This window comes from Meleagris gallopavo, chromosome 1, assembly GCF_905368555.1.
Source record: "Meleagris gallopavo chromosome 1, MGAL_WU_HG_1.1, whole genome shotgun sequence".
Classification (NCBI taxonomy): Eukaryota; Metazoa; Chordata; class Aves; order Galliformes; family Phasianidae; genus Meleagris; species Meleagris gallopavo.
The window spans coordinates 14495320-14521840 of NC_139404.1; the positions used below are offsets into that span (position 1 = coordinate 14495320).

General features: G+C 44.9%; 2 protein-coding genes across 6 annotated transcripts; one reads left to right on the forward strand and one right to left on the reverse strand.

Annotated features, from left to right (window-relative positions):
* Window positions 1–764: 764 nt before the first annotated feature.
* Window positions 765–7159, forward strand: CBLL1 (Cbl proto-oncogene like 1). Of its 4 annotated transcripts, XM_085217387.1 has the most exons (7): window positions 1050–1067; window positions 1356–1515; window positions 3340–3507; window positions 3838–3938; window positions 4178–4261; window positions 5109–5182; window positions 5696–7159. In XM_085217387.1, exons 3-7 carry the CDS (start codon window positions 3468–3470, stop codon window positions 6735–6737), a joined length of 1341 nt encoding a protein of 446 aa, XP_085073513.1. In that variant the 5' UTR covers window positions 1050–1067; window positions 1356–1515; window positions 3340–3467; the 3' UTR covers window positions 6738–7159. The 4 variants fall into 4 exon arrangements, with proteins under 4 accessions (XP_085073496.1, XP_085073500.1, XP_085073513.1 ...); XM_085217370.1 differs by lacking the exon at window positions 1356–1515 and having other exon boundaries at window positions 765–1067; XM_085217374.1 differs by lacking the exon at window positions 1356–1515 and having other exon boundaries at window positions 766–1067; window positions 3841–3938.
* A 1335-nt stretch (window positions 7160–8494) lies between these two features.
* Window positions 8495–25328, reverse strand: SLC26A3 (solute carrier family 26 member 3). Of its 2 annotated transcripts, XM_003201913.5 has the most exons (21): window positions 25174–25328; window positions 21697–21892; window positions 21006–21145; window positions 20792–20902; window positions 20550–20707; window positions 19806–19970; window positions 19313–19465; window positions 18842–18924; window positions 17791–17938; window positions 17553–17666; window positions 17362–17439; window positions 16934–17029; window positions 15783–15889; window positions 15559–15628; window positions 15378–15470; window positions 14719–14814; window positions 13633–13866; window positions 12841–12895; window positions 12317–12462; window positions 11991–12053; window positions 8495–11479 (listed from the first exon to the last, which is right to left on the reverse strand). In XM_003201913.5, exons 2-21 carry the CDS (start codon window positions 21825–21827, stop codon window positions 11456–11458), a joined length of 2265 nt encoding a protein of 754 aa, XP_003201961.1. In that variant the 5' UTR covers window positions 21828–21892; window positions 25174–25328; the 3' UTR covers window positions 8495–11455. The 2 variants fall into 2 exon arrangements, with proteins under 2 accessions (XP_003201961.1, XP_085073478.1); XM_085217352.1 differs by lacking the exons at window positions 8495–11479; window positions 11991–12053; window positions 12317–12462 and having other exon boundaries at window positions 12480–12895.
* Window positions 25329–26521: the final 1193 nt, after the last annotated feature.

Genomic DNA, 26521 nt, shown 5'->3' on the forward strand with positions numbered 1-26521 from the left:
TACCCAATTAAAGCTGAAATTCTATACAACACTGTATTAATTCAAACAGCCCTAAGTAATGCAACTAGACATGCTGTTTTTTTTTTTTTTTCCCAGTAGAATGATGAGGTGACATTTTTGTATGCATTTTGAGTATTACTATAGCCTTTGCGTATCAGGTACTAAATTTGAAGGTACACTTTATTACCGTTTTACAAAGCTGTGTATTGAAGGCAGTTGTATCCACTGACTAAAAAATAAAGGTGTGCATATTGAAAAAAAACTGCGCACATCTGCATTTTTTCACTCTTTGTGAATTCGTTACCACGTGGAAACAAGAAGATGCACTGTGCAGGGATGAGCGGCACTCTTCCCTTGCGTCTGCCTAGCAGCAAAGAGAAAACCACACATCCCTTTCCCTCCAACGTTTGGATTTAAGACAAGCAACAACAGGCTTAAATCGCAGCTTAGTCACGATAAATGCGTCTGCAGGGACGCAGGACCCCAGCGCCGAGCACCGCCCAGAGCAGGATGCGCAGGGCTACGGCCGGGCGGCTTATGGAAATCTCCAGTGACGAGACCCACAGCCTCGGGCCAGCTGTGCCTGCGGTCAGCCACCCGCATCTCACGGAAGCGCTTCCCGCCGAGGCGGTACGGGCGGCAGGGACGGCAAGCCGACCACCATCCGCTCACAACGCCGCCGCCGCCATATTGGACGACCCCGCTCTCAGCAGCGCGCATGCGCGGTGCGGGCGGCACTACACCCCCAGAGGCCGCGGTCCGCCCGCAGCCATCCCGGCAGTCACCGCGGCACGGCCACCGCCGTCGCCGCCCTTCTTTTCCCGGCTCGCGGAGGCCGCCGGGAGCCGGCAGTCCCGCGCTACTGTGTGGCGGAGCGGCGGCACCGCCGCGCTGTCTGCAGGCTCCGCCATGTCCACACCGCCCCGCCGGCGCGGGGCCGCTGTGCCATGGGCGATTCTCCGCCGCGCCCTTTTTCGCGCTCTCCCCGCCCGTCCCGCCGTGCCTTCCGCTTCCGGCCGCGCCCTTCCTCTCCCACAGCGCCCCGCGCCGCGCCATGGACCACAATGGTGAGGAGGGGAGAGGCGGAGGGCCGCCGGGCCGCGGCACCGCCCGGGGAGCGGCTTTGCGCGGGGAAGGCGGCGCGGGGCTGGGGGGCGGCCCGGCCCCGTCCTCGGGAGCGCGGCGGGATCCGGCGGGGCCCCGGGTTCGGGTGCGGGGCCTGAGCCGTGCCCCGAGCGCGGAGCTCGCGGTCCCCTCCCCCAGCCGGCTGCTCCGCGCTCCGTTCGGCTGCGGCGCTGGGAGATGAGCGGGGCCCGCGCCGCTTTCTGTTACCGGTGTGCTTGTTTTTCCCTTAGGAAAAGTTGCGTTATAAATGCATCAGGGATCGTTTTTGTGCTCCGCTTGTGGACTTTAATAAATCCTAAAATACCGAAATAAAAAGAGAAGCTCTGAAAGGTGATCGCCTAGGAGAGCGCATCGCTTCTGGTTCTGTCTTCTCCAAGTCGACAGATCGGGGTACATCTGTTGTGCTTCTTTAGGGGCGTGACCCAGCTGGCTGTGCATCCACGGACCAGAGCGTGTCATCCTTCCGGAAACAGGCAGGAGCAAATAGGAGCAAAGCCTGCCCGCCGGGTTTGGCATCGGGGCTGTGAGCGTTGGCTGGACAGGGTCAGAACTGAACTGCTCCTGCTGGGCAGCAATGGAACGGGCGGCCTGGCTGAGTTCTGGCTTTGGGTTTGGTGTGTTTATCTGTGCTTGAAATGGACCGAGGTCTGTAGGACTTATTTGGCCTGTAGTGTGGTGTCCTTTGGGATATTCCTGTTTTAAAAAAAAAACAAACAACAACAACAAAAAAAAAACACAGAAGTTTTCCACAGGTGTAGAAGACAGAGTTGGTGTTGCTGCCTCTGATGTTCTGCTCTGTCAATACCTGTGCTGTTTGCTGTTTGCAGTGCAGCCCGGGGAGTGATCGGAGGAAAGCAGGTGTTATCTGATTCATGGATCAGGAAATATGGGCACTCATGATACTGAAGCACAGTGACTGTGGAGGCACAGTCCTGATTTGAAACTTGGTTGCAGTTTCTAGCAAGCCCCCCATTTCCTTTGTTTTCTTGTTTTCCCTTCGACTGGTGTTGCAGAGGGAAGCTGTGAGCTTTGAGGCACAGTTTACAGCAGGCGTTGAGCACAGTGCCCGAATGGGGCCTTGTGTCAGTGCCCAGGTACTGTGGAGCTGTCACCAAGTTCTGTATCAGTTTTCTTTCAGAGTGGAATTTGCCTTCTGGGTTACTTGTGGTCTCATATGCGTGTCCATCTCCCTTCTACAGAGATATAGACTTAAAGGTCTAATATGGGTATAATGATGGGTTTTAGTAAAAGTCTAAGTCTTTGTTGCAAAGGGCTGATTGAAGTGCCATTTTGTCAATGTATGTTTCTATTAAAATGGAAGTGAGCTAGGTTGGTTTTGAAGGATGTGATTTTATTTTTGTATAAATGAGATGCTGTCTGGTAGGTTGAGGCTGAGTTGCTGAAAGCTGGAGAAATCGGGGTGTGCATCAATCCTTCGCAGCACTTTTCCTTCCAGGTTGTCTCTCAGTGCCTGTTTTGGGCATGTCCTTGCTTCTTTTGGTGCCAGTCTTAAACGTGGACAAAGAGCCCTGTAGGAGGAATGGTAATCTTTACTTTAGCAAGGATGCTATGTACTCTAACCACCAATATTTTTGTAATGTTTTATGCTGAACTTGTAAGTGATATGTCAGGGTGCTAAGGGTGGAATGGGCTGCCCAGAGAGGTTGTGGATGCCCCGTCCCTGGAGGTGTTCAAGACTAGGCTGGATGGGGCCCTGGGCAGCCTGGTCTGGTATTAAATGTGGAGGTTGGTGGCCCTGCCTGAGGCAGGGGAGTTGGAGCTTCATGATCCTTGAAGTTCCTTCCAACCCAAGCCATTCTATGATTTTAAGAGTAGACAGAAACTTAATTTCCTTTTAATTAGTTTAAAAATGAATTTATATAAATTGTGAAAATATTTTCTCAGCAGGAGTTCTTTGTTTTCATGGTCATAGAAAGAGCCAACTCCTCAGTACTGCTGCAGTAGGAGCTGTGCAGTTAATGTTTTTTCCTGCTATGGAAAAATGGCAGACTAGCTTTATTTATCTCTCTAAGATAACTTTATTTTTAGATAGATTTTTCTAAAATCATAGTTTTTAAAACAGTTTTGTGACCTGAGCAGCAGAAGAAAGAAGACTTTGAAAATTATTTTTCTTTGAACCGTTCTGTTAATATTTAGCATCTTCAGAAACTATTTCGTAACTAAGAAATGACAGAATTTCTTTTTCTTTCATAGACAATGATTTGCAAGGAACAAATAGTTCAGCGTCATTGGGTGGTCTTGATGTTCGCAGAAGAATCCCAATAAAGCTGATCTCAAAGCAGACCAATAAAACCAAACCTGTACCTCGGGCTCCCAGAGCTATGAACAGGATGCCTGCAAAGACACAAGCTGGGGATGAAGGTAAATTGCTATAAGCAACTCACTCTGCAGTGAGGCAGTGTTCTGCAGCACTGTTGAAGGTTTTGGTCAGTGTTGGAGTCCAAGGTTCTTTACGGCTGCACAGCCTGTTTCAGGTTTCCAGGTTCTGCTGCTCAAGAGGAATAAATGATGCCAATTCCTCAAACAAATTCACACTATTTTGGTTGTACCTTTCTGCGGAATGGCAGAATGGAGTGTTGCAGCCTGTCTTGATGATTTCGATGTTCACTTGTGCATGCACGTAATAGCAGTCAGTGTCAGTTAGGGAAGTGGTGTTGCCTTGTGTCTGTCTTCTCTTTCCTTTTTCCACAGAAGAATTTGATTTCAATGAAGAGGAGCGATACGAATGCAAGGGAGGTGAAATGTTTGGAAATCAAAGGAGATTCCCTGGACCCATATTTTGGGATTATAAGGTAAAATCATGGATGGGAAATGGTGGAACTTTGTGAATCGTACCAAACTGAAGGCTATTTTAAAAAGTATCCACTAGGACGAAATCGCTTGCATTACTTTTGATGTATCAAAAATACATCTTCATGTTTGTGGTGGTCTTGCTTCAGTCTGGTAATTCAGAAAGGGTGGGTTAGTGATGACTGCAGTGAGAAGCTTTAGTGATGTTTCTCTTTCTCCTCCCCTTTCTCTGTTCTTCTAGATAAACTTGCTGGGGGAGAAGGATGATACGCCTGTCCATTTCTGCGATAAGTGCGGGTTGCCCATCAAAATGTATGGGCGCATGGTGAGTGGGCTCTTGGGAAGAGGCGGCCGCAGTGCCCCTTTAGGTAGCAGGTGTTACTGTGTCTCTGTGGGGCCTCCAGAGGGTGATGATTTCAGCAAACCTCTGAGTGAACAGCAGAACAGTGTTGAGATGGAACCAGGGCCTTAACTGCTGGACTGAGTTGTTCTGCCTGACTCGCTGAGTTTGCTTTGCCCTTTGATTTAATCAGATAAGCTTGGAAGTGCTAAAATCAAAAGCTTTAAAACAAATGCAATCACTTTCCCCTGCCCCAAAATACCAACAGAAGTCTTGCAAGTTTTTAGTGTGTTCTCAGCCTTGCACCGCTTAGATTTATGTTAATGGACAATTTGTAATGAAGTTAGTAAGCTCTGTTCTTACGTCTTTTCAAAAACTAGCATAACAAAATCCCTGAGATGAACTTAAGTATCTGAGTGTGATGTAACAGACCTGGGGATCTGACTTGATGACTCTTAATGCTTTTAAAACATTCCCTGTTTGCAGACAAGTGCAATTAGATTGCATATGCAGCATCTCTAAAGGTTCGGTGTTAGTATTGCAGCACAATTAAAATGTTTGCCAGCTCTTTAAAAGACAAAACAAATTCCACAAACCAAGCAACCATACATGCACCAAACCATCAAAGAGACCTAAACCCTTGCCTGTGACAACATAGACTGGTTTTGAAAGTTTCTGTTTCAAAGATGCTGTGAACTGCTAGCAACATTCTTATGTAAGTGCTTCAGACATAACTTCAGTACTTCTATTCTTAGAAATTGTGTGCTGGGTGGAGGCATTGTATGGTGCAAAATGACACGTTGTCTAACAGAGCCATTTGTTTTTCCTCTAGATACCTTGCAAGCATGTTTTCTGCTATGACTGTGCTATACTACATGAGAAGAAGGGAGACAAGATGTGTCCTGGGTAAGTTCTCTTCAGATTTTTATTAAGGGAAATGGAAGAGGGACACTTCAAAAATTTATGTCAGATACTATATTAGCACGCTTCTGTGTACATTTGGTAGAGGTAGCAGAGTGCTTTTTCGTGCACCACTCAATTACAGCTTAATATCCCACAGTAAACAAATGGTAAGAGATTGGCGTTTACCTCAGTGTTTAAGTGTTTGTGTAGATAAGCTGTAATTGCTACAATTTGAAGAGTACCAAAACATAAAAGGAATTTCTGATGGTGGTGCCATGTCTAAGTTTCCACCCTATGAAATTCTGATGTTATTCTGTTGTTGTATTTGGAGCTTTAGAAGTTTGCTTAACTTCAAAAATCAACCAAATGTGTTCTGTTGCTCTAATGGGGGGAAAATGTTGGTTCTAATTTTGATAATTATCAAAAAATAGCCAAAAACTACTGGGGGGGGGGAGGAAAGCCCTGCGGATCACGCTCTATATGATGGCAGTGAACCAGTGTTCTCTTCTAATTTAGCTGTAACGAACCCGTCCAGCGCATCGAGCAGTGTGTGCGAGGGTCTCTCTTCATGTGCAGTATAGTCCAAGGGTGCAAGAGAACTTACCTGTCACAGAGAGACTTACAGGCTCACATCAACCACCGCCATATGAGAGCTGGAAAGCCTGTGACTCGTCCTCCTCTTGAACCCGTGCATCCTCCCATCGCCCCTCCGCCTGCTGAGATCCCGGAGCGTTTCATAATGCCACCAGAGAAACACCACATGAGCCACATTCCGCCGAAGCAGCACATCATGATGCCGCCGCCTCCCTTACAGCACGTGCCGCACGAGCATTACAACCAACCGCACGAAGACATCCGCCCGCCTCCTGCCGAGATGTCCATGGCTCCGCCGCCGCCCCGCCCGGTCAGTCAGGACACCTTCCGCATCTCTACCAGAAAACACAGCAACTTGATAACCGTCCCTATTCAGGATGATTCGAATTCAGGCGCTCGAGAGCCGCCTCCGCCTGCCCCAGCACCTGCTCATCATCATCCCGAGTACCAGGGCCAACCGGTGGTAACGCACCCGCACCATATTATGCCTCCGCAGCAACATTATGCGCCGCCCCCTCCTCCGCCTCCTCCAATAAGCCATCCTCTGCAGCATCCTCCCCAGGCGGCAGGCACACCTCACATGGTGTATAGCCAAGCTCCTCCGCCGCCAATGACCTCTGCTCCTCCTCCGATAACCCCGCCGCCTGGACATATCATTGCCCAGATGCCGCCCTATATGAATCATCCTCCTCCGGGACCTCCCCCCCCTCAGCACGGAGGCCCTCCCGTAAATGTCAGTGCCCCCCCTCCCCATCACTATAACCCTAACTCTTTGCCACAGTTCAGTGAAGATCAAGGAACTCTTAGTCCCCCTTTCACGCAGCCGGGGGGCATGAGTCCAGGGATTTGGCCGGCTCCCAGAGGGCCGCCTCCACCTCCGAGGATGCAGGGGCCTCCTGCTCAGGCCCCTCTTGCTGGACCGCACCACCCCGATCAAGCCAGATACAGACCCTATTACCAGTGATCTGAGCAATTGTACGAATAGAGAGCGCTATGAAGAGGATAAAACTATATACAGCAGCCTTTTAATTAATTGTATGGGGGTTGTTTTGTTTTTTTTAAATACTGTCATTTTGACTGTAAGACGTTTTGGGGTTTGAATCTTTAATGATTTTTAAGCCTTGGCTGTAGGACTCTGACTTCAAATATTCTGTAGTGCTAAAATAAGTGGCTTAGTAGACCACAGTTGCATTTTAACTGAACTTCTGTCTATAGTGTGGCTAATTGTCCTAAGATGAACACTTGTAATATCACTTTCTGGAGAAAATGAACATGTGTTGTACCATTCTGAATATTGTTTTTGTTTAAATCCAATGTTTAGTTTTCACTTGTGATACATTTTTGTTAACCTGTGTACAATAATTAAATTGAACTATGGTTGTAAAAGTGGTGGATTTTTGTGAAGTTAACACAGACATGGTTCCTTGACGCTGTTTTGGCTCTAACATTTCCCACATGGGAAGCATAATGAAGTAGTTAGGAAACTTAAATTTTTTTTACTAACATATGCTGCTACTTATAATGAATTCAGGCTATGGTGAATTTGTGGCACTAGGAAGCAGGCATGTGAATGCTGCATTTCAGGTGGTAGGGATTTTTTTTGTTAGTTGTTTTTAAAATTCATTCCGTATCAAAACCAAGATAAATTTATCAGAAATCCAGCCATATTATAACGCGGATATATTATGTTCTGTTCGTTTCTGGGTTGTTTTTGTTATTGTTGTTGTTGTTTTTCCAGGCTAGATTTGCTTCAGAAAATTTTGTTCACAGGTACTCCTCACCGGTGTTGAATTCAAACCATTCTGTTTCCCTGTGGTTCTGTTGGTGTGAAAGCAGCCAAGAATGGGCTTGCTGGGTCTGTGAAAGAAGCGGATTAGTTCTAGTGAAGTGGCGTTAACCTCAGTCACTTCATACAGCATGTGTAGTAGGAACACTTCCCATTTGGATGCAGGAAATAAAGGGCCTGAAATCCCTTAACTAGATACAAAAAATAACAATAAAAGCTATACATCCTTGATCTATTTCCATTTTGTGATACAGGCTGAATTGGACAGTCAGTAAGTGGTTTGGTTTAAAGATGGCAGTGTATGTAGACTCTGAGGGCTCTTTTGGCCCCAAATTTGGTTTTTACAAGCACACTTGGATATAATAACTATGAGATGTGAGTGTTCTCTCATTGCAGTTGGAATCTGACCCCAACTGATTAAAAAAAAAAAAAGTATGGCCTGTTTGAAATGCTTATCTGAATTTCCAATCAATGCTGTGCTGAACCTGATTGGTTTGGGTTGGTTCCGCTTGTTTGTTTTGGATTGGTTTGGTTTTGTCGTTGTCTTTCTCCCAAATGCCACATTTCTAACAGCGGTGCTTCTAGATGAAGAAATCCAGTGTTGTATTTTTGTTTGTTTTTCTGTGATTTGTCATTTCTTACATTTCTCAAATAAGATGAACCATCTTCAAAGCCTGAATCTTGCAATTTATTAGATTAAAACTTTCTTCAAAGTTTTCTTTATCAAAGGGCTCTGGCAATACAACATCCGTAATTTTGTAGTTCTGTGTGTAAAGTGTGTATTTTTAATTACTTGAGCGAATATTCCTTAAATTTGCTCTGTTCGTGACTGCCATTGGTCACAAGGAAACCTCAGGCAAATCTTTTGGACTACCCTTCAAAGAAATACAGCAGCACAACACAGCTTTAGGAACGTGCAAGTAAATTCTGAGGTGTGCAGATGGCAGTAAGTATCATTCAACACAAATTTAACAAAAAATCATAAAAGCATGACACAGACTTTTAACTTTGAGAAATAAGTCGTTTTAAATAAAACAAGCAAAGAAAAGGTTGGTTGGGGCAGTGTCCTACAGGATGCAGCTGGCTGAAAACTACATGCCTTAGTGTGTATGAAGGGAAAAATGGCTGCTTATTTTGTTTCAGTAGCTCATAAAAAGCAGGAGGAACGTTTCAGCACCCTTGAAATGAATGGTGTTGTGTGTTTTTGCTAGATACTACGCTGTCTTGTTATGCAACAGATGGAGGTTTCCTACCTGGGTCCAAGCTCTTATGTGAAGATACTGAGGTTCAGAGGTGAACAGCTGCCCTTACTCCATCAGAAAGCACAAAAGGTAAGTGTATACCACTGCAGAAGGTGTGTGAGAATTTGGGGGTTTTGTTTATATTTGAGGCAAAGGTGACCCCAAAATATGACTCAATTATTACCCCCCCCAAAATCAGTAGAACACCTTGAATTGTTTGATGAATTGAAAGTCTCAGAACTTACTTGGACAGTCATCTCCTGCAGCAGGATTTGGACTTGAGTCAAATTTCTGTGTGCTGCTCACATTGGAAAGCCTACATCTGTTTTATATTTACATCTTGAAGCCTTAGGGTTCCCCGTAGAGCTACAGGAACTGTTGATACTTCTATATGTACAAAGTCAAAAGATTTCAACATGGGTTGAAATGTTACATTAACAATCTTTCTGTGTGGTTTTTGGGGGGAATTCTTTTTCAAAATACCTGGTAGTTTCCTCTTCAAGTTCAGAAATTGTGTACACAGTGTTTCATTGTATGATTAACAGCCTTAGAAGTGCTGAGATGTACCTTCAAATCCTCTGGGTTCCCAGTGGGGCCTTCCTTAAAGGCAAACATTTGGATTGTGTGGTTTTGTACTTGGTATTTCTCTCAGCGGCAGCAGTCTCGCTCCCAGGGTGTTACCAAGCAGATCTTTGTTCTTAGGCAGCTCTAATGGCGCCTAGAACGTGTTAGCTATTGTAGGGCACTTTGATAATGCCTTTATAGGGAATGAAGAGAGTTTGTTGGTTTGTGTTCACCATGGGATGAAGTAAAGAACACCAGAGGCGGCCTGAAGCCATCCGTGGTTCCAAATGCTTGCTCCCTTAGAATTTCTCTTCAGTTGTCTCTAATTCTGCTGAAAGGATTGTCTGCACCCACGCATAATTTACAAATGCTCTCAATTATGTGGCCACGTACTTCAGGGTTTGGTTTGGTTTTTTGAGAATGCTGTTAACATAAAGGTTGATGCCTACGTGTTGCATGATGTTTTTCCTTTTAAGAAATGAAAATGAAACGTGATACCTGTTCTAGATCCGATCCAAGAGAGTTAGGTATCCATTCTGTATGGGGTTCCCCCCTTCTTTTCACTTATTGCTCTCTAAGGAGCATTGAACTCAGTTCATTTAAAAATGAAGTGGAAGTAACTGGTGTTCATTTCATAATGGCTTCTGTGCTGAGGAAGGCCGGGCACTCACAGGAGCCAGACTGCAGAAATGCCTTTTCTCAGGATCGTATCTGAACACACCTCTCTCCTTACAGTGCTTCCTGCTCTGCTAAACTTGTGTCATGCACTGTGATGTTGCTGACCAAAAAAATGTGCATATTTGCATAGAAAAGTCCTACTGTACCTTAGAAACTGGGGGCTACAGTGGAATTGCCATTTAATATTGAAAGTATAAAGTGAGTCTGAGCTTTCTGTCTGTGATTCTCCAAGTTCCAATGCTGTATGCACAGGATTGTGCAAAGCTATGTTTGTTTTTGTCTTGACTACATTTCTAAAGGAAGTGTTGGTGTCACACAAGTTGTGCTTTCAATGTGTTCTACTCTGCAGTGCTACAGACAATTCTTAGCCACTGCTAAGGCGTCTTTACATGGTACATTTACTTACACAGTGCTTCCTCTGAGCATGCTGCTCAGGTGTGTTACTGTCTCATTCTGTCAGAAGACAAGTCCTGTTCTGACGGAGTCTGTCTCTTTGAAGGCTGCATTGGAAAGGAAATTGAGTGATATTCTGACCTCAATTTTCACAGTCCCCTCTTTCTGTATTCAAAGCCTCCTCACTTTCATATTATCTTCCAGTTGTATTTGGAGCTGCCTCACTTTAATGTTACCTCCCAGCCAGTTTCATTGCAGATTTCTTCAGATAAGCCCAGATTTTGGGCTTCAAACTTTGTGTTACAGCAAGAGATCAGACTGATGATGAGTTGCCTTCCTGGGGTATTGTAAAATGCAGCCAGCAATGGAGAATTACCATACGTGAAGTTAAGTTCATAGCATCCCAAAGCAAATACACAAGTTGTGTTTGGATCTGAATTTGCTGTACGTCTTTACTGAGCTATCTTCATGTTTCCCAGTAGATACAGCAGTCACTGTGTACATACACTATGTGTATGGTCGTGTGCTGAAAATAAGTTTAACAACTCAATCGAGCAGGTATTGTGTAAACCATCGAGAAGACTATATACAAATTATATACAAGCTGAAAATATGTGACTCCCAACTAGTAGACTATAAATTAAAGGATCTCAGATATTCATATGTTCTTCTATAACTGTACAGGTTGTCTACAAACTGTCAGAATAACGTGGGTATATATACAAGTATATGCAAATAGGGCCAATGCTACTTGCTGCTGTAACTGTGTGGCTAGGTTGTCAGCAAGGTATGAAATAGAAAATACAGGTGATTTTAGCCTTTGTGTATGTACATAAATACATCTCTATATATACAGAGACACTAACAAAACCATTCCAAAATTTGGAACATAATCATCTGTAGTAAATCCTTAAGGTAAATGAAAATGTCCCTTGGTCTTCACGCTCATCATTGTGTGTGCGTTCACGTTCTGTAAGTGATGTTGTGTTGCTGGAGGATATTATATTTAGAAAATTACATCTAAAATTTTGTTTCCGCTGGAATCTGTAGGGGAAAAAAACAAAAACAAAAAAGGAAGTAAATGGCACCCTAGGAAGGGATATTCAGGGTAGGGAGTCACTGGTGAGTGGCATGTAACCTCACTGCTCCAAAGCATTTGGGCATGAAATCTGCTGTCTGACATCTTTCATACCTTCTCCCCACACACCTCCAGTCTCCCTTCTGCCTGTGACATTTGTAGGATTGAGACTAATGATGGATCTCTGCCACGTGGGCAGTGCACCAAAGGCTCCATGGAAATCCATGAAGGAAGCCTTCTCTCTGTAGACCGCTCCTGCCAGCGGAGCCCTGCACTTCTTGCTCCTGTAGCTTTTTGCCTCAAGTCAGCTTGCACCAATAAATCATCTGGGTTGATTTCTGCCCTGGGCTGACACGGGGGCTCAGCAATGAAGATGTGTTTGGGATCTGACCTTGCAGTTCCTGCAAGCAGCTTTTGGTGACCACATTACCTACACACCGGGGGTTGGAGTGGCACTGGGGGAGGCAGGAGGCTTACCGTGCTCTCCCGACTGCGCAGTCCATTGCTGGTAGTGATGACATAGTCATTGCTGCTCCCCTTCTGCAACGGACGCATGAGTTTGGGGTTAGGAAATGGATGCCCTTGGACCCCCTTCCAAGGGAACCCCACAGTCAACCCATCTCTTGGGAGTTATTCACCCTTTTTTTTGGATTCTCCCAATTTATCAGAGGCAGCTGAATTTTAATCTTTTAACTTTCTGAATATACATACAGCATAGCGCATATGGCTGGATATAAAGAGTGCTGTTGGGTGCCTATAGGTAAAGGCACTAAAGCAGAAAAAGATGAAAACTGTAGCATTACCTCAGCAAGCTTTAATTTTGGGGAGCTGGCTATATCCTTCTTCAGCAAAATGTGTAAAACTGCATCATGAATGGTGAGGAAGAACATGGATGGCTTGATCTCCTCATCAAAAAAGGCACATCTCTCCAGCTTCTCCAGGAAGCCCTCTGCAGGGGAACAAAATCCAAGAATAAAGTTTCCAGCAGAGGTCCTGACAGTGCCAAAAGAATAACGTATTCTTTGTGTGTCCATAGAGTAAACAGTGATATCAAATAAGGTGCCTGGTTTTGTTGACTAGAACAGATGGGTTTCTCTGTGCCAGTGTGGGAAGTGGGATGTCAGCTCCATTGGCACTGCCTTGCTTGGGGCAACGCAGATGGGAGCTGGAGAGTGCTGGGAGATGAAGCTGTTGTTAGCCAGGATGGGGAGATAGAACTGGAGGATCTCCCAACTCTCAGGGAATGGGGAAAGCAGTGAAGTGAGGCAGGAAGAATTACTGGGAACGGGGCAGCCGTGGAGAGGCTGGTGGAAACGCAAGTACTCACCATGTGCTCCTGCAATGTAAATGTCGATATCGATCCGGACAAACTCTTTCAAAGTCTGTTAAACCGGAAGCAGGCATCATTTAGAAACTGATAATTCTGCTGATAGCAGCCACTAAGATTAGCCAGAGCAGTTTACAGTATTGATTGTATATTTAATAATGGCAAGCAGCTCTAATGTCAAACTTCACTGACCTGGAGGAAAAACAGATTCTCTAATGGCTGTGGACAGGAAGAAATGGTCTCTTTGAAATGGGGCAGTATTAAATGCATTGCACCCACAGTGAAACAGATGATCTTTCAGAAACTGTATGGCTTTATATGAAACTGAGACTCCAAAAGCTTCTGAGGAAACTTTTCTAACTAGGACTTCAAGCAAAACTACTTTTCCCATTGTACTCCGTGAGCATTTCATTCCCATGGAAATAGATTTGCCCATATAATGTGGATGTAACAGATAGCTAACCTTAACTATTGCTGTTGGGAAATGTTGTCCTGATTGCCTTGCTCAAGGCTGCCATGGAAAGTGAGAGCAGGAACAGAAATGAAACTATGGAATTCCAGCTCCCAACCCCACATTTAAAGCCATATTTCATACGTGTATTTCCGTAAAGCTTCCCAATGCTCTAATTCCAAGAAAATTAATTGTTTAATCATTTTCTATGGAAAGTGTAGATCTGAATTCACATAAATTCAAAGGCTGCCACTGACTTTTCTGTCCGTGTGGAAATACCTCTATGCAGCACATCACATGTTTTTCTTTTGTGTGATCACTGTCTCATCAGATGGAACTACCTTTTGGAGGACTCTCATAGCAGAAAAATCAAGGAAGGACACTGCTGAGAAGTCCAGCACGATGCTGTGGATGTCGACCCGGGGCACAACGATGCCTGGCGGCAGCTCGGCATCCCAGTTGATCTGAATGGGCAAGTCTGTCGTGTCAGTGGGCTCATCCAGTTCCTCCATCCTATTGTTGTCTAATTCATCATCCGACTCTTGCGTATTGTGAGCCATGCATATCAAGCCTTTCTGTGACAGCAAAGGCAAGTGCCACAGTTAATGCTTCTTCTGGGTTGGAAGTGCATTGTAAGGAAGAGCGAGGGTGGTAGCAATGCGAGGCTGACATAGAATCATAAATCATTAAGGTTGGAAAAGACCACTATTATCATCTAGATCAATTATCAACCCATCATCATCGTACCACTAACCCATGTCCCTCAATACCCGTGAGGTGGAGCACCTGCACTTTACACTGGAAAAATTTTGCCTCTCTCTCATTTGGATGAGCTTCAAAATGTTGACTTTTCTCTAACCAATCATTTAATCATCATTGGAATCCATTAATGATCATCTTTTCCAGAAGAATTTAATCTTCTGGAGAAGTCAGTGGTTGGACACGCTTTGATTCAGTAGTTTTGGAACAAGTCAACAAAAAGCATTTTTTGTGGGAGCGATTTAAAATCCTATTTTTGAAATCACAGAATGGCTTGGGTTGGAAGGGACGTTAAAGCCCACCCAACCCCAAACCCTGCTGTGGACAGGGACACTTCTCCCCAGATCAGGTCCCAGGGCCCCATCCAATCCAGCCCTGAGTGCCTACAGGGATGGGGCAACCACAGCTTCTCTGGGCAGTATGCCAGGGCCTCACCGCCCTCTTAGTAAAGAATTTATTCCTTATATCCAACCTAACTCTCTTTTAGTTTAAAGCCATGTACTTATGTGCTTGTGCCATGAAGTAGCGACTGGCAATGGCATGTCCAGTCAAGAGAGGAGGCTGTGAGCCCCCCTTTGCACCCTGAGCCAGGGAGCTGGCTCTTAATTCCTCAGTTCCGTGCCCTTCCTACCCACCCTACCCACTTCCAGTGCAGTTGCCCTACGTACAGGCGTCACTTGTAGCTCTCCTTTCTTCAGCATCTTTCTGATCTTTCTCAGAGCTTTGTTGCGTTTCCTCAGGACTCTGAGTGGGTTGAATCCAACCTGTAGAAGCAGCACTTTGAGTAGTTCTTCAGGTAGAGCCAAATATTCCAGTACCTTCTCAAGTAATTGTGATGGTGAGGCTAGAAAGCACCCATAATCTCTTGGATAATGATGACATAAGCAAAAAATAAATGAATAAATACTCTTAGCCAAATGAATTATGATGCTTCAAAGGCTCAGGCACAGAGTTTGTTTAGGAAAGGTATTGTTTTCTATTCCTGAACTACCTTGAAGCTTCCCTACTTTCAAACATTTCAGCAATGCCTTTTTGAGCTGTTTTTCTCCAAAACCCTGCTGCAGCTGCTCACCAATGTCTCTCCAGCCTTTCTCTGCCACTACAGATGGTGCCAAAGTGTTGTTCAGCACCAGTCCGGCTGCTCTCCTACTCAGAGTTGGGTATGTACATGTGGGACTACAGTCATAAAATGACATTTGAGTAATTCATGAAAAATGTATCTTTGTTGTAGGGCTGATCTGCATACCTACTAATTATGCAGAAATTGTATTCAGCCTTAATTTGTCACACAATTCATCTGTTCATAATGACTATCCCAGTCACTTACAGCAGAGATGAGTTTCTCTTTGAAGAATTCGATATTAGCAAAGAAGATAGGAGATGAGCATTTGAAGATCTTCACTCCCTCTGGCTCATAGATCTGTCATACAAAGCAAAAGTACTAGTCATGGCATCTGTTACAGAAACACGAATTCAGCAGATGACCAAAGGGAGGGGAGGTTCCTTACATCAGTGTAATCCTTCCTGTTTCTGTAGATGTTGCTCCTCCCAACATTTGCCAAAGTGGTGCAGCTCGGGCTGCAAACAAACACACACAGCTATTTGTGCCCTGTGCTGAAACCTGGTGGAAGGGACAGCTGGGGTTTTCTCAGTTTGCTGCATGGTTCTAGTAGGGTTAATTTAAGACAGGAGGCCCTGCGATGTTGTGTCATCACATCCAAGCAGTACTCACATCTGGGAGCGTATCACTACAGTCAGCAGTTCGAATGCCACAGCTGTTGCCAGCCCGATGTCCAGGCCTAGGAAAACAGCCGCCAAGAAGGTCACCACCCAGATCACCTGCAAAGGGTGGGTGGACATCAGCAGTTACACGAGGGAGTGGGACTCCAACCACGAGGCCAGCGTGGGAACAGCTGCCTCTGAGCTGTCTTCTCAGGTCTGGTCCAAGCTGTCCATATGCCTTTTCTTAAAGCAATTTCGTCTTTCATAGATTCTTGTAAAACAGGGACAGACTCATCAACAAGCACCAGGAAGTGCTTCTAGAGATGACAATTTCTATACAGCACACAAGGGTTAGTGTCATAGAAGTGTGACTCTTCCATAGGTGGCTCATAAAGTGCTCAATAAAAAATCCAGCAGAAAGGCAAGTTTACCAGGAAATTAGTATTCTGGTAAAACTAAGAGTTGTAAATATGCTTTGGACATCAAAACAGGCAAAATGAGCTGCTGAGAATGAACCTGATTGATAATCACACATGACTAGATAATACAGAGTATTTTAACTGCAGATCTCAAAGCACATTTTTGCTTAGTGAAAGACTGTTTTGTAGCTGGGAAAACTGAGGCTTGAATCCATTCAGGAACAGAAGGAATTGGCAGATGAGAGAGGCAAGAGACTGCGTCTTCCGAGTGCAAGAGTTAGGAAGCCCTGATCTCCAGCCATGAGCTCTTCTGCTGGGAACAACTCCTTCAAGCCATGGGCTGCTCTTGGGATTTACTAAGTAACTTCCACCTGTCCTACTGCAGGAGTGTATGAAAGGGGGAAAATGTCCTTGAAGCCAGTGCAGAAGGTAGTTAGATGTTTTATGTAACTTCTTTCTATATTTGACTTTATACACTGAACTGTATTTTAGTATGTTATGATAAAATGGGTGAAAATGAGTGTCTCCAAGAGAGGTGAACAGAGCAAATGGTCTCAGAATAGGCGTGATAAAATTGAAAACATGAGTAAGGGGTGCAAGATTAAACAGGCACGTACTGTTGTACTTCCCATGTAGAAAAGTAGGGTGCGTGTGAAAATAAAGATAACCTTTAAACATGTTTGCATAATGGGTGACTTTTTGACAGAGCTTCATTTCTGAATGCTTGAGGGACTCAACTTACACAGTCGTATTTGTCCTTCCTCCACAGGACGCCTACTTCTCTGAACTGCATGAGCATTCCCTTCAAGTTGCCAAGAGCCAAGGATGCAAGGACTGACTGTTGAGAAGAGCAACACGTACTCAATTTTGAAGCAAACAAAGCCGACATTGAATGTTAAGTCTTAAGACATCATGCAATCAGAGCCAAAATGCAGCTGGAAGGCCAGGCAGCTGCCAGTGAGCAAACCCACTCAACTCTGGCACCTAAAAGCTGGTGCTAAAATGTTTGGTGTAGAGCACCCACCTTCCCTTTGACCCCATGTAGTGGGGTCATAATCTTGGAGAAAGAACCTAGTTTTGCAAAAATTCTATTTGTCTCCAACTGAAGTTCATGAACACTTCAAGTGAGTCCTCCAGCTGGAGGAAGCACAGGGTAAAGCCAGTGAATACCTTCTGTAATGGTGCCAGGAGAAACCCAATGGCCAAGATGACAATCAGGACGATGATAGCAGAGATAATACCAGCAATCTACATGAAAGAACAATTCCACCATGAATAAGTGCCTGAAGGCATTAGAGTCAGCAAGAAAGAAAGAGACCTTCATTGTGTTAAGTGACACCAAGGTCTGTTGTCTTCTATACCTGCGTTTTGCCTCCTGTGCTCTCCTGCACACCTGATCTTGACAAAGCTGTACTGGAGGCAAACCCTTTGAACGATCCGCCTAATATATTACCCAGTCCAAAGGCAATTAGTTCCTGGAGTAAAACCAAAAAAGGGCTGTTCTTAAAAGCAGTCCTGAAGGAATGCATTCAAGAAAATGCATTCCTAAAATGACTTATTTCCCATTAGCAAATGCACAGTGCTGTGTCTTTCCTCTACCTGGTTGCCATCTATTGGGTAGTCGTGTTTGATGGAATACACTTTAGCCACAGAGAAGGCTACTGCGAATCCAACAATTGCAATGGAGATGCCATCACCAACACACTTTTGAATAATGCCTGCATCAGGTGCAACAGGAGCTTGGAATCTGAAAGACAAAGATCTTTGTTCTTAAAGGATGTGTGTAAGGAGACCTGTCAAGCAGGTGAGCAAGTCCTGCTCACACAGTTTAACTGAGTACTTTGGAGAGGTGTGACATATAATTAATTGCAAATCTGAACCTGTAACACTTTGGGGAATCCTTGATCAGGACAGGGACTCTCCAACTGCACTCATCTCAGCTTATATCAGTAGTTCCCATTTAGTTGGCCAGGATCAGCCACAGCTTATCTTGTCTAAAGAACACACGTGGTTTTGCCTTCCAATTATGCATAGATTTTAAAAATCTCTGTAATTCACTGAAGCATTTTAGGCAGCTAAACAAATGTGTACTGAGCCATGTTAGCCTCAGGCTATCTGCTATGTACTTTATCTTTGCCGTGTCCTTTTCTTTGGCTTAGGGGCTTTTGCAGATCCTGGGGAGAATTTCTCAGGTTTGTTGGTTTGGTTTGGTTTGGTTTCCAGTGAACTGAAATCTGGAGAACAGAGAGTTTCGAGCAGAAATAGCTGTTTCTCTGCAAACCTCATCCACTAATACACAGGGGCTACAGGTGCAGAGTGCCCAGGTGAGTAAATAGTTGCCCTCCTACCTCTCTACTTCAATGTGCGCTTATTAAGTCTTCATGCCAAACTTCTGGTATACCTGGATATATTCTGGATAATGGATATTCTATACATTTAGATAAATACTCCATATGTACAATTGTGGAATCACTAAGGCTGGAAAAGACTAAGACCACCTAGTCCAACTGCCATAGAGGAGTGGACATGGGGGCCTTGTGAGGATAAGAAGATGAAGTAGGCAATTTTGGTCAATAACTGAACCGATCTAACACTGACAAACTGGAGAGAACATTTTGCTACACAGGCAAACTGTAAGCTAACTACTTACCCTTCTTCTAGTTTCCCCACAACAGCTACTTTAAATTTTTCTTCCAATTTAGCAAAATGGGAAATCAGTGCCGCTAAGACGGTCTGAAAGATTTTAAAAAAAAACCCACCTCCATTAGGAACATTCAAAAAGTGGATGGAGAAACCACAAAGAAACATTTCCTCCCCTCTCCCACCTAAACCCCAGCATCATCAACAGTGGCAGGACAGTGCCCCAACTCTGCCATGTGCATCCATGATGTGTTCAAATGACTGAACGACTTCATAGGATGGTTTCATGCTCATAAACCCCATGGAAAGTACCTCAGAACATCCCTCTGGCAGCAGAGAATAGCAGTGGGCTGTGAGGCTGCCCCATTGAGGTCCCCACCCGCTGCAGCTCAGGGCAGCCTGGAGTACAGTGCCAACCTCATAAAGCACTGCTCCCCAGGGAGTGATGGAGCAGTCATGGAATCAGAGGAGAGGTCATTACCACAATGAGCTCGATGGGGATAGGGGCGGGTAGCTTTGCTTTGTAGCGATCGTTTATCTCTTTCACCACGAACACGATGAACAAGACGAGAAGGGAGGTGACGAGGTCGGCGATGTTGGTGTCGGTGATCTGGCTGAACACACTCTCCAAAGTCTGCAACATCAGTAAGAAACATGGTGCTGTTCAACTAACTGATCTAGCTGTAGATCCCTGTTCATTTAAGTGGAGTTGGACTAGATGGCTTTTAAAAGTCCATTCCAACTCTAAGGATTTTATGATTCTAAAATGCTATTTAACTATCCCAGCAACATGGTATCTAGTGAGGAATGTAAAGATCTGCCATATATTAATAGCCATCTCACATATTTCTCTTGGGTTTCTCCTCCTTGGGTGCTGCTATGCCCACCACAGTTAACGTGGCCCTGTGGCACACAGATAGGTACACACCACAGGTTTTCAGAACATTAGCAAATGCTGAAGAGTTTGCACTTACATAGATGATGCCAAATGGTTTATTAAATCCAGGAACAGGCAGCTGAAGCATGAACTTGAGCTGAGACACCAGAACATGGATGGCTGCAGCAGTTGTGAAGCCACTGATTAACGAGTGCGATAAGTAAATGACTATGAATCCAAACTGGAGAAGTCCCAGGAGCAACTGAAATGCAAATGACCACACTTTAGTGAGATTCACTTGTGCTTTTAATCAACCTCTGCAATAAAAGGACCCAATTTTAACAATAACATCTTCACCTAATCCCATACGTCAGGGATTAAGGAAAATTATGTCATTGGAAACAACAATGAGGTTTAGGAACAGGGGACATGACTGATAAAGGTAAAGGCTACAGCAGTTAGAACCTATTCTTTTTATTTCAAAACTAAAATACACCTTCTTTAGTCTTAGGTTTTCTGTAGTCATATTTTTATATTATGCCAATGCTTCATGCTATAAAAATTAGGAAGGGATTTTAGGGATTCCGTATTAGGAAGAAAGAAGGAACTGCTTCATTTTTTTCTGATAAGACAAGTCAAAATCCTTCATTCTTATGACATTACTTTAAGGCCAGTCACCATCCAGCTATTCATATCAGTGAATGTACATATGCAGGTACACACACAGATATTGGGCAGTATGTATATTGGGTGGTCCTGTGTGGAGCCAGGAGTTGGATCTGGTGATTCCTGCGGATCCCTTCCAACCTGGGATATTCTATGATTCCATTTAATCACCAACCTGAAAAATCCCGGATAGAAAGGTGACAGATGCAGCTACCATCACTCTCTGTTCATCTATAGCTGACGTGTTGGTGGCAGTGCCATTTCCAGCAGCATCATCAGGAACCAGCCTGGTGACAACGCCTCCCACCATCAGGCTCAGGACGGGGAAGGGACCTGCATGCAGGGCATCATCAGACCCACAGGGGAAGACTGCACTTAGTCACTGGTGACGAGGGTGATCAGAATGCCTGCACTTACCCACTGAGATATGTCTGGATGTACCAAAGATAAAATAGACCAGGATTGGGAAAAACACTGCATAGAGTCCATAACCAGGAGGGACATTCACCAGCAAAGCAAATGCGAGACCTATAGGGGCAGAGACAGCAGGACGGCAAGGTGTGTGAGGGGATTGACCAGCAGCCTCCCTCCTGGGCCGTGGGCCATGTCAAAGCAGAGCTACTGGATCTACCTTGCAGCACTGCCACCAACCCCGTGTTGATGCCAGAGACGATGTCACTCAGGATCCACTCCCTGAAGCGGTATGCAGGCAGCCACGAGACCACAGGAAACATATGCAGGGCAACTTTTTTGATCCTTTGTGGGGAACAACTGTGAAGACACAAGAGGATACAGCTCTGCCAGCGGAATGTCTCTGTTGGGTCTCAGCATGTCAGGACAAGCTCCCTGTATTCATAGAATCATGGCTTAGGTTGGAAGGGACCTTAAAGATCATTGAGTTCCAACTCTCTGTCACGGGCAGGGTATTCAGAGGAAAAATGAGGGGGTAGGATTGAAGTCAGCTGTCAGAGATCAGACACAATCCTGAGCAACCTGTGATACCAGCTGTGCTTGCAGTGGGATGTGGTGACCTACAGGGTCCCTCTGGCACCACTGGGGTGAGGCTGTGCTCCAGGTGCCCACAAGAAGACAGGCTGCCTGGGATACAACCGCAGGAAGACTTAAAGGCAACAGCAGCTGAAATTCTTTTGGAAAACAAACAAACAACAAAAAAAAGAACACCGAAATTCTCTAGAAAAATGAGTTTTCATTGGCCTTGTTCAAGGAGATCTGAGATGAATGTTGTCAGAACAGAATGCATGCTATCTGATACCTGCATTCTTAGATTCTGTTTCTTAGATCCATGTTAGAGATCTTCTTACCGAAAATATAGTTTCAAGTGATCCCAGAAGTTTTTATGGTATCTGTGCAATTTCTCATGCTCTTCATCAAATGAATTCTCTGAGTACACTCGTCTGGCGACAACATAGTGGTTGCCTACAGGTTCAACCATTTCTCCTCAAAGGATGAGGAAGGCGACTGCTGCGTGCTTCTCTTTGTTGCTGGTCAATTAAAAACCTGAAAAAAAGCACAAGATTAGCTCTATGTGTATTAGGAGGTGAGTAGCCGTGGCATGGATGACTGAACTCCTAACTGAGTGTTCCCACGTTTGAAGATCAAAAAACAGATGGCTGATAGAGACCCGCTTCATTTTGCCAAGATGACCTCTTGTCTCTCTCCTCCCACTGCTGAGCAGTGTTCCACTGGAGCATGAAGCATTTTTTTCTGAAGATGCAGCCAACAAGCGGGCTGGATGGATTTTGAGATTATTTATCCATGAGTCAGATGTCTGCCACCGATGACTCTCACTCAAGGGGACTGATTTCTTAAGGAACAAACAAGCAGATGCTCAATGGTTTCACTTTGAGGTTTGGGGAAAAGCACTGAGCCCAGCTAGGAAGGCTGTGAGCTGGAAGTCTTCACAAAGCCAAGGGGAAAAGGCAGAGCCTGGACATGGCTCAGCCATCTTTTCCTGCACTCAGAGTTAGGGCTTGGACCATGAGGAACTCAGTAGTAAAAAGCATGGTATTGTTGCACTTGCAGTTCTCTGTAAGTTTTGTTTCCATAGGTAGACTGGACTGCTTCTCCTTTGTTGACTCCGGGCACCCTGCTCTGGGTCCCAGCTGGGGCAGGAGTTGGGCCAGAGGGACCCAGAGGGCCCTGCCAGCCTCTGTGCCGGTGCTCCCACAGCGCCCTGTGCTTCTGCTTCATGCTCACAAACAGCTGTTGCAATGTCATACCTAACTACTATCTTCTGCCTTGTTCCAGCTCACTTCAGTGTGTCTGTGTTCCAGGAAGGACGCCTGATTCCTGTGTTACACGTGCAAAGATGGGAGGTCGGTTGCAGTTGATACCGCTGGGTTTTTCAGCAATTAGTTGGCTCCGTCACTGTGCTGTCCACAGTGCTCAGTTATGTTTCCCTCAGTGCCTCATGTTCTTCTCATGTTAAAGTTACATGAAAACATTTATCTCCACCGTAGTCACTACAAAATATTTAATGCAGTACCAGTCCTAGGCAGGAGCAACAGGACTTGCTCTTGGCCATCTCATGACACTGACAACAGAACATTTCTGTTTTCTCTCCCCTATCACAAACACTCCATCTTGCCTTGCTGCTTGCTGGTAGCCTCAAATGGGACACCCTTTCCTCACCCAGGTGTGGCGACTAAATTGCACTGACACAGCCCATGTGCACTTCTAAATTCTGCTTCTGTGCACCCAATGTTTGGACGTGTCACAGGACACATATCCAAGTAGCACAAGGTGGTGTGCATTGCTATGAACAGGTGGAAAACTGTTTATCTGTGACAATTTTTGCATTAAAATGTGAATCCCACCCTGAAGCTCGCTGCTTTGCTTGAGCTCTGGGCCTGTTACTGTCCTACTTCAGGAAAATTCAGTTTTGGTTTTCTCTTAGTTCATTGTGGGGAAATTTGTGAATATTAACAAGCCCAAATAATGTCTTATATATGCTGCTTTTTTTGTGGAAATACTATTTTTCCGCAAAAAGATTCCATATTTAGGCAATGAGTATAACATATTTACCACCTGATCCTGCCTTTTAAAAACTAGCCAGAGAAATCACATCCTGATCCTGTAGCTGTGTACTATCAACCTTCCCTCTGCTTGGTGCCAAAACCAGAGGCAGATGACAGTGAAATGAAAAACTTGCTTCATTTCGTTCTTTCTCTGGTAAGCCTCAATGTACATAGGTTTTCAGGAAGAAGTTTCATCAGTCAAAGACTGTAAAATTGCTCTGTTTCCCAGTCTGTGTATCAGTCCTTCAGACCTCACTCACTGAGAGGAACTTGCTGAACAGTTTTGTTCATTACATTGCAAGGTATAAGATGTACTATTTGTACTCTTTGAAATGTTTATAAGCCATAAAAATAAAAGAAGAGTGTGGGTTACTCTTTCATTTCAGATTTTGCCCAGTTGAGCAGCCGCTTTAGCTTTCATGAATGCCTTAGTTGTCACCCTGTCCTTTGCCCAGCCTTGATTCCTTCCTCACACCAAATCTTCTGCCTTTGTTTTATCAGTACTTGTCCTGTTGAAGGTGTAAGTATTTTGTATGTCTTTTTTTCTCTCCTGATAGAAACCCTAGTTCAGTGACCCTCCTCCTGGCTAGCTTTGGGTGGTTGGCTGAGTCCTGCAAAAGCATTCCTGGATCATCGCCTGGAGGGTCTCATCAAAAGGATTTGGACATGGTCTGCTTTGGAGGCTGTGATGCCACTTGGTATTCTCCACGCTGAATTTAGCCCAGCAGGCCTGAGAATACCCAAAGTAGGCTGGGCGGTGCCTTCCATCTCTTTGTAGGCAGGAGAGGCAAGACCTCGGGCACTCACCCTGCTGTGGCTCTGTGATCGCTGCTGCTGGCTGCCAGCTGGATTTTCTCATCTTCTTCCCTTTTTCCTTGGGCTGCCAAAGCTATCAGCTGCCATAACTTCAGTCTGTATTGCTTTCCTCTTGCTCACTCTCATTTTCTTCACAGCTACATTCAGAAAGATAAGGTGCTCTTCATAAGGGCAGTTTTATGGCTGTGTGCACCATTATTTGAGATGTTTTTGAGATATCATAGATACTGCGGCAAGTAGCAGTGTAGTGAAGGATCCCATTCTCTGCAAATCCCCTAAAGGAGAGGTGTGTGCTGCCTTTTTGGAGTGTTCTCATCATTAAGCCCTTGGACTTGTTTGGGAGATGCCAATCAGTGCAGTTCTGATTACTTGTGTAGAGTGCCCACCCACCCATGGGGAGAAGGGGCACACACCACACACCAAGCTCACACTGCATAGCTATTGGATTAACAACTTCCACTCCCTTCTGACCAAGACTAGATCTGAATGCAAACCCAAAAGTAAGGTCTTAGTTCAGCTGTATTCCATACAGCCTCTGATCCCACGCTCACTGCTGGCGTTACCATTTCTCAAACTAAGAAGTCCAGCTCCCCTGCTGAACTCTTGCATTTGTGAACTATTGGAAATGCATGTTCTCATGTCATATTGTTGAGACATGTTTTCTCCCTTATACTGATTTATCCTAAATATTGACTAAATAGCACTCAAAAATCTGATAACTTCAACAGAATAATTAAATATGAACATTTTTTCCCCACTTTTCAGTCTGCGTATACACACCTATAACTTCTATTTCTCCACAATATAAACATTTGAAAAATACAAACAAATTCCACAAGGGAACCTCTCACATTTTACAAAAAATACACAATATGTCTAGAAGCATTTTGTTTATAAGCATTACTTCACATATCCCATATCCTGATTGGCAAGCCAAAATCTTACCTGATGTGTTTTCTATGAAACTCTTCAGAAGAAACCACACAATGATTGTATAGAAAAAGATATCCTTGAATTCTTCAGAGGCAGCCCAGGTATCTTGTGCTGCTCTTCATTTCAGAGCCTCCCTAAATACCAGCAGCACTTTAATAACTAACTTCGGTTAACTTTTACAAGAAAAGTAAGATTTCACTGTGGCCTTGACCATTGAGTCTACTCTCAGGAGGGATGATAAGAGTCATTTCTTAAAGTTCTCTGGGATATTGCTTAACTTTGTTTGGACAAATGCTTCTGATTGGACTGCAGAGATTAATGTAGGAAAATAGAGATGAGTAAGAAGGACTCTGTTGCAATCCTCTGTTGTGCATCTGCCAGGGTTCTGTTGGGCATAGTGGGAGGTGCTGACCAGAGCCTAGATATCAGAGCCCCTTAATTTCTGGAAGACCACAACCTGTGGTATGGGAGTGGGGCTGCTGGCGTGGCAGCTCTGGCCAAGGTGTGCCCCTCTGAGCTCTCCTCCCAGGTATCTTGAAGGGATTCAGCATTGTGTTTCCAGGAACAATTGTGGAATATTCAGATCATTTTCCAGAATAGCCTTGGCAGGGATTTCCAGGGGACAGCTGTAAGTGCTGGATCCGGTAGCTGTGGCATCCTCTGACGTGAGCACGGTGTAGGAGGGCTGGGCTGGGCTGGGCTGCTCTGCAGGATCCTTCTCCCCTTTCACAGCCTATGGAGGAACTGAGGCCCCTGAGGCCAAGCAAGCACTTCACAAGCATTTGCAAGCACTCCTCTGATATACCTAAAACATCTTAAGGAGACAGAGGGCTGGAATAACATCCTGATGCCTCAGCGTGCAACTCCAGCAGCAGGTGCCTGAGTTCAGGATGTCAGCAAACCCTGATGGTGATGTCTGTACTGACGTGCTGAGCACATCTTAGCATCAAAGTTTCCTGGTGAAAACTGTCCTCAGGTCATGCCATCACAAACTCTTCACTGAGACCTAGAGTACAGAGACAGCCATATGGTGCTCATCTCCTTAAGGCACTCCTCTGGTCTGAAGACCACAGCCTGTCCTACCCTTAAAAGCACAGATTTCCTCTCCTGGTGAAGGGGATGGTATGAGCAAGGTACCCCGTGTGCTCCCAATGGATGGCCAGGCACACAGGGAGCAGCAGGAGGAGCCTGAGGTGCTGCTCTAAGGGGGTTTGTACACATTTCAGTCAATGATTAAACCAAGAAATGATGGAGTGAGCAGAACCTCAGCACATGTCCCTGCAAGGTGCAGGCTCTATCTGCCCATGCACTCAGGGCTTCTTTCCTGCACTCTAGTCCATGGCTCTGGGTTTCTGAAGGG

Excerpts from the sequence above, each read along its gene's own strand:
- SLC26A3 (XM_085217352.1), bottom strand. The coding sequence starts at position 21,827 with ATGGTTGAACCTGTAGGCAACCACTATGTTGTCGCCAGACGAGTGTAC. Across the intron at positions 17,939-18,841 it reads GTGGGGAAACTAGAAGAAGG|ATTCCAAGCTCCTGTTGCAC; the intron begins GTAAGTAGTTAG and ends TTTGTCTTTCAG. Across the intron at positions 14,815-15,377 it reads AAGAGAAACTCATCTCTGCT|GTTGGATTCAACCCACTCAG; the intron begins GTAAGTGACTGG and ends CTGCTTCTACAG.
- CBLL1 (XM_010722404.4), top strand. The coding sequence starts at position 2,608 with ATGTCCTTGCTTCTTTTGGTGCCAGTCTTAAACGTGGACAAAGAGCCC. Across the intron at positions 2,669-3,339 it reads AGAGCCCTGTAGGAGGAATG|ACAATGATTTGCAAGGAACA; the intron begins GTAATCTTTACT and ends TTTCTTTCATAG. Across the intron at positions 5,183-5,695 it reads GGAGACAAGATGTGTCCTGG|CTGTAACGAACCCGTCCAGC; the intron begins GTAAGTTCTCTT and ends CTTCTAATTTAG.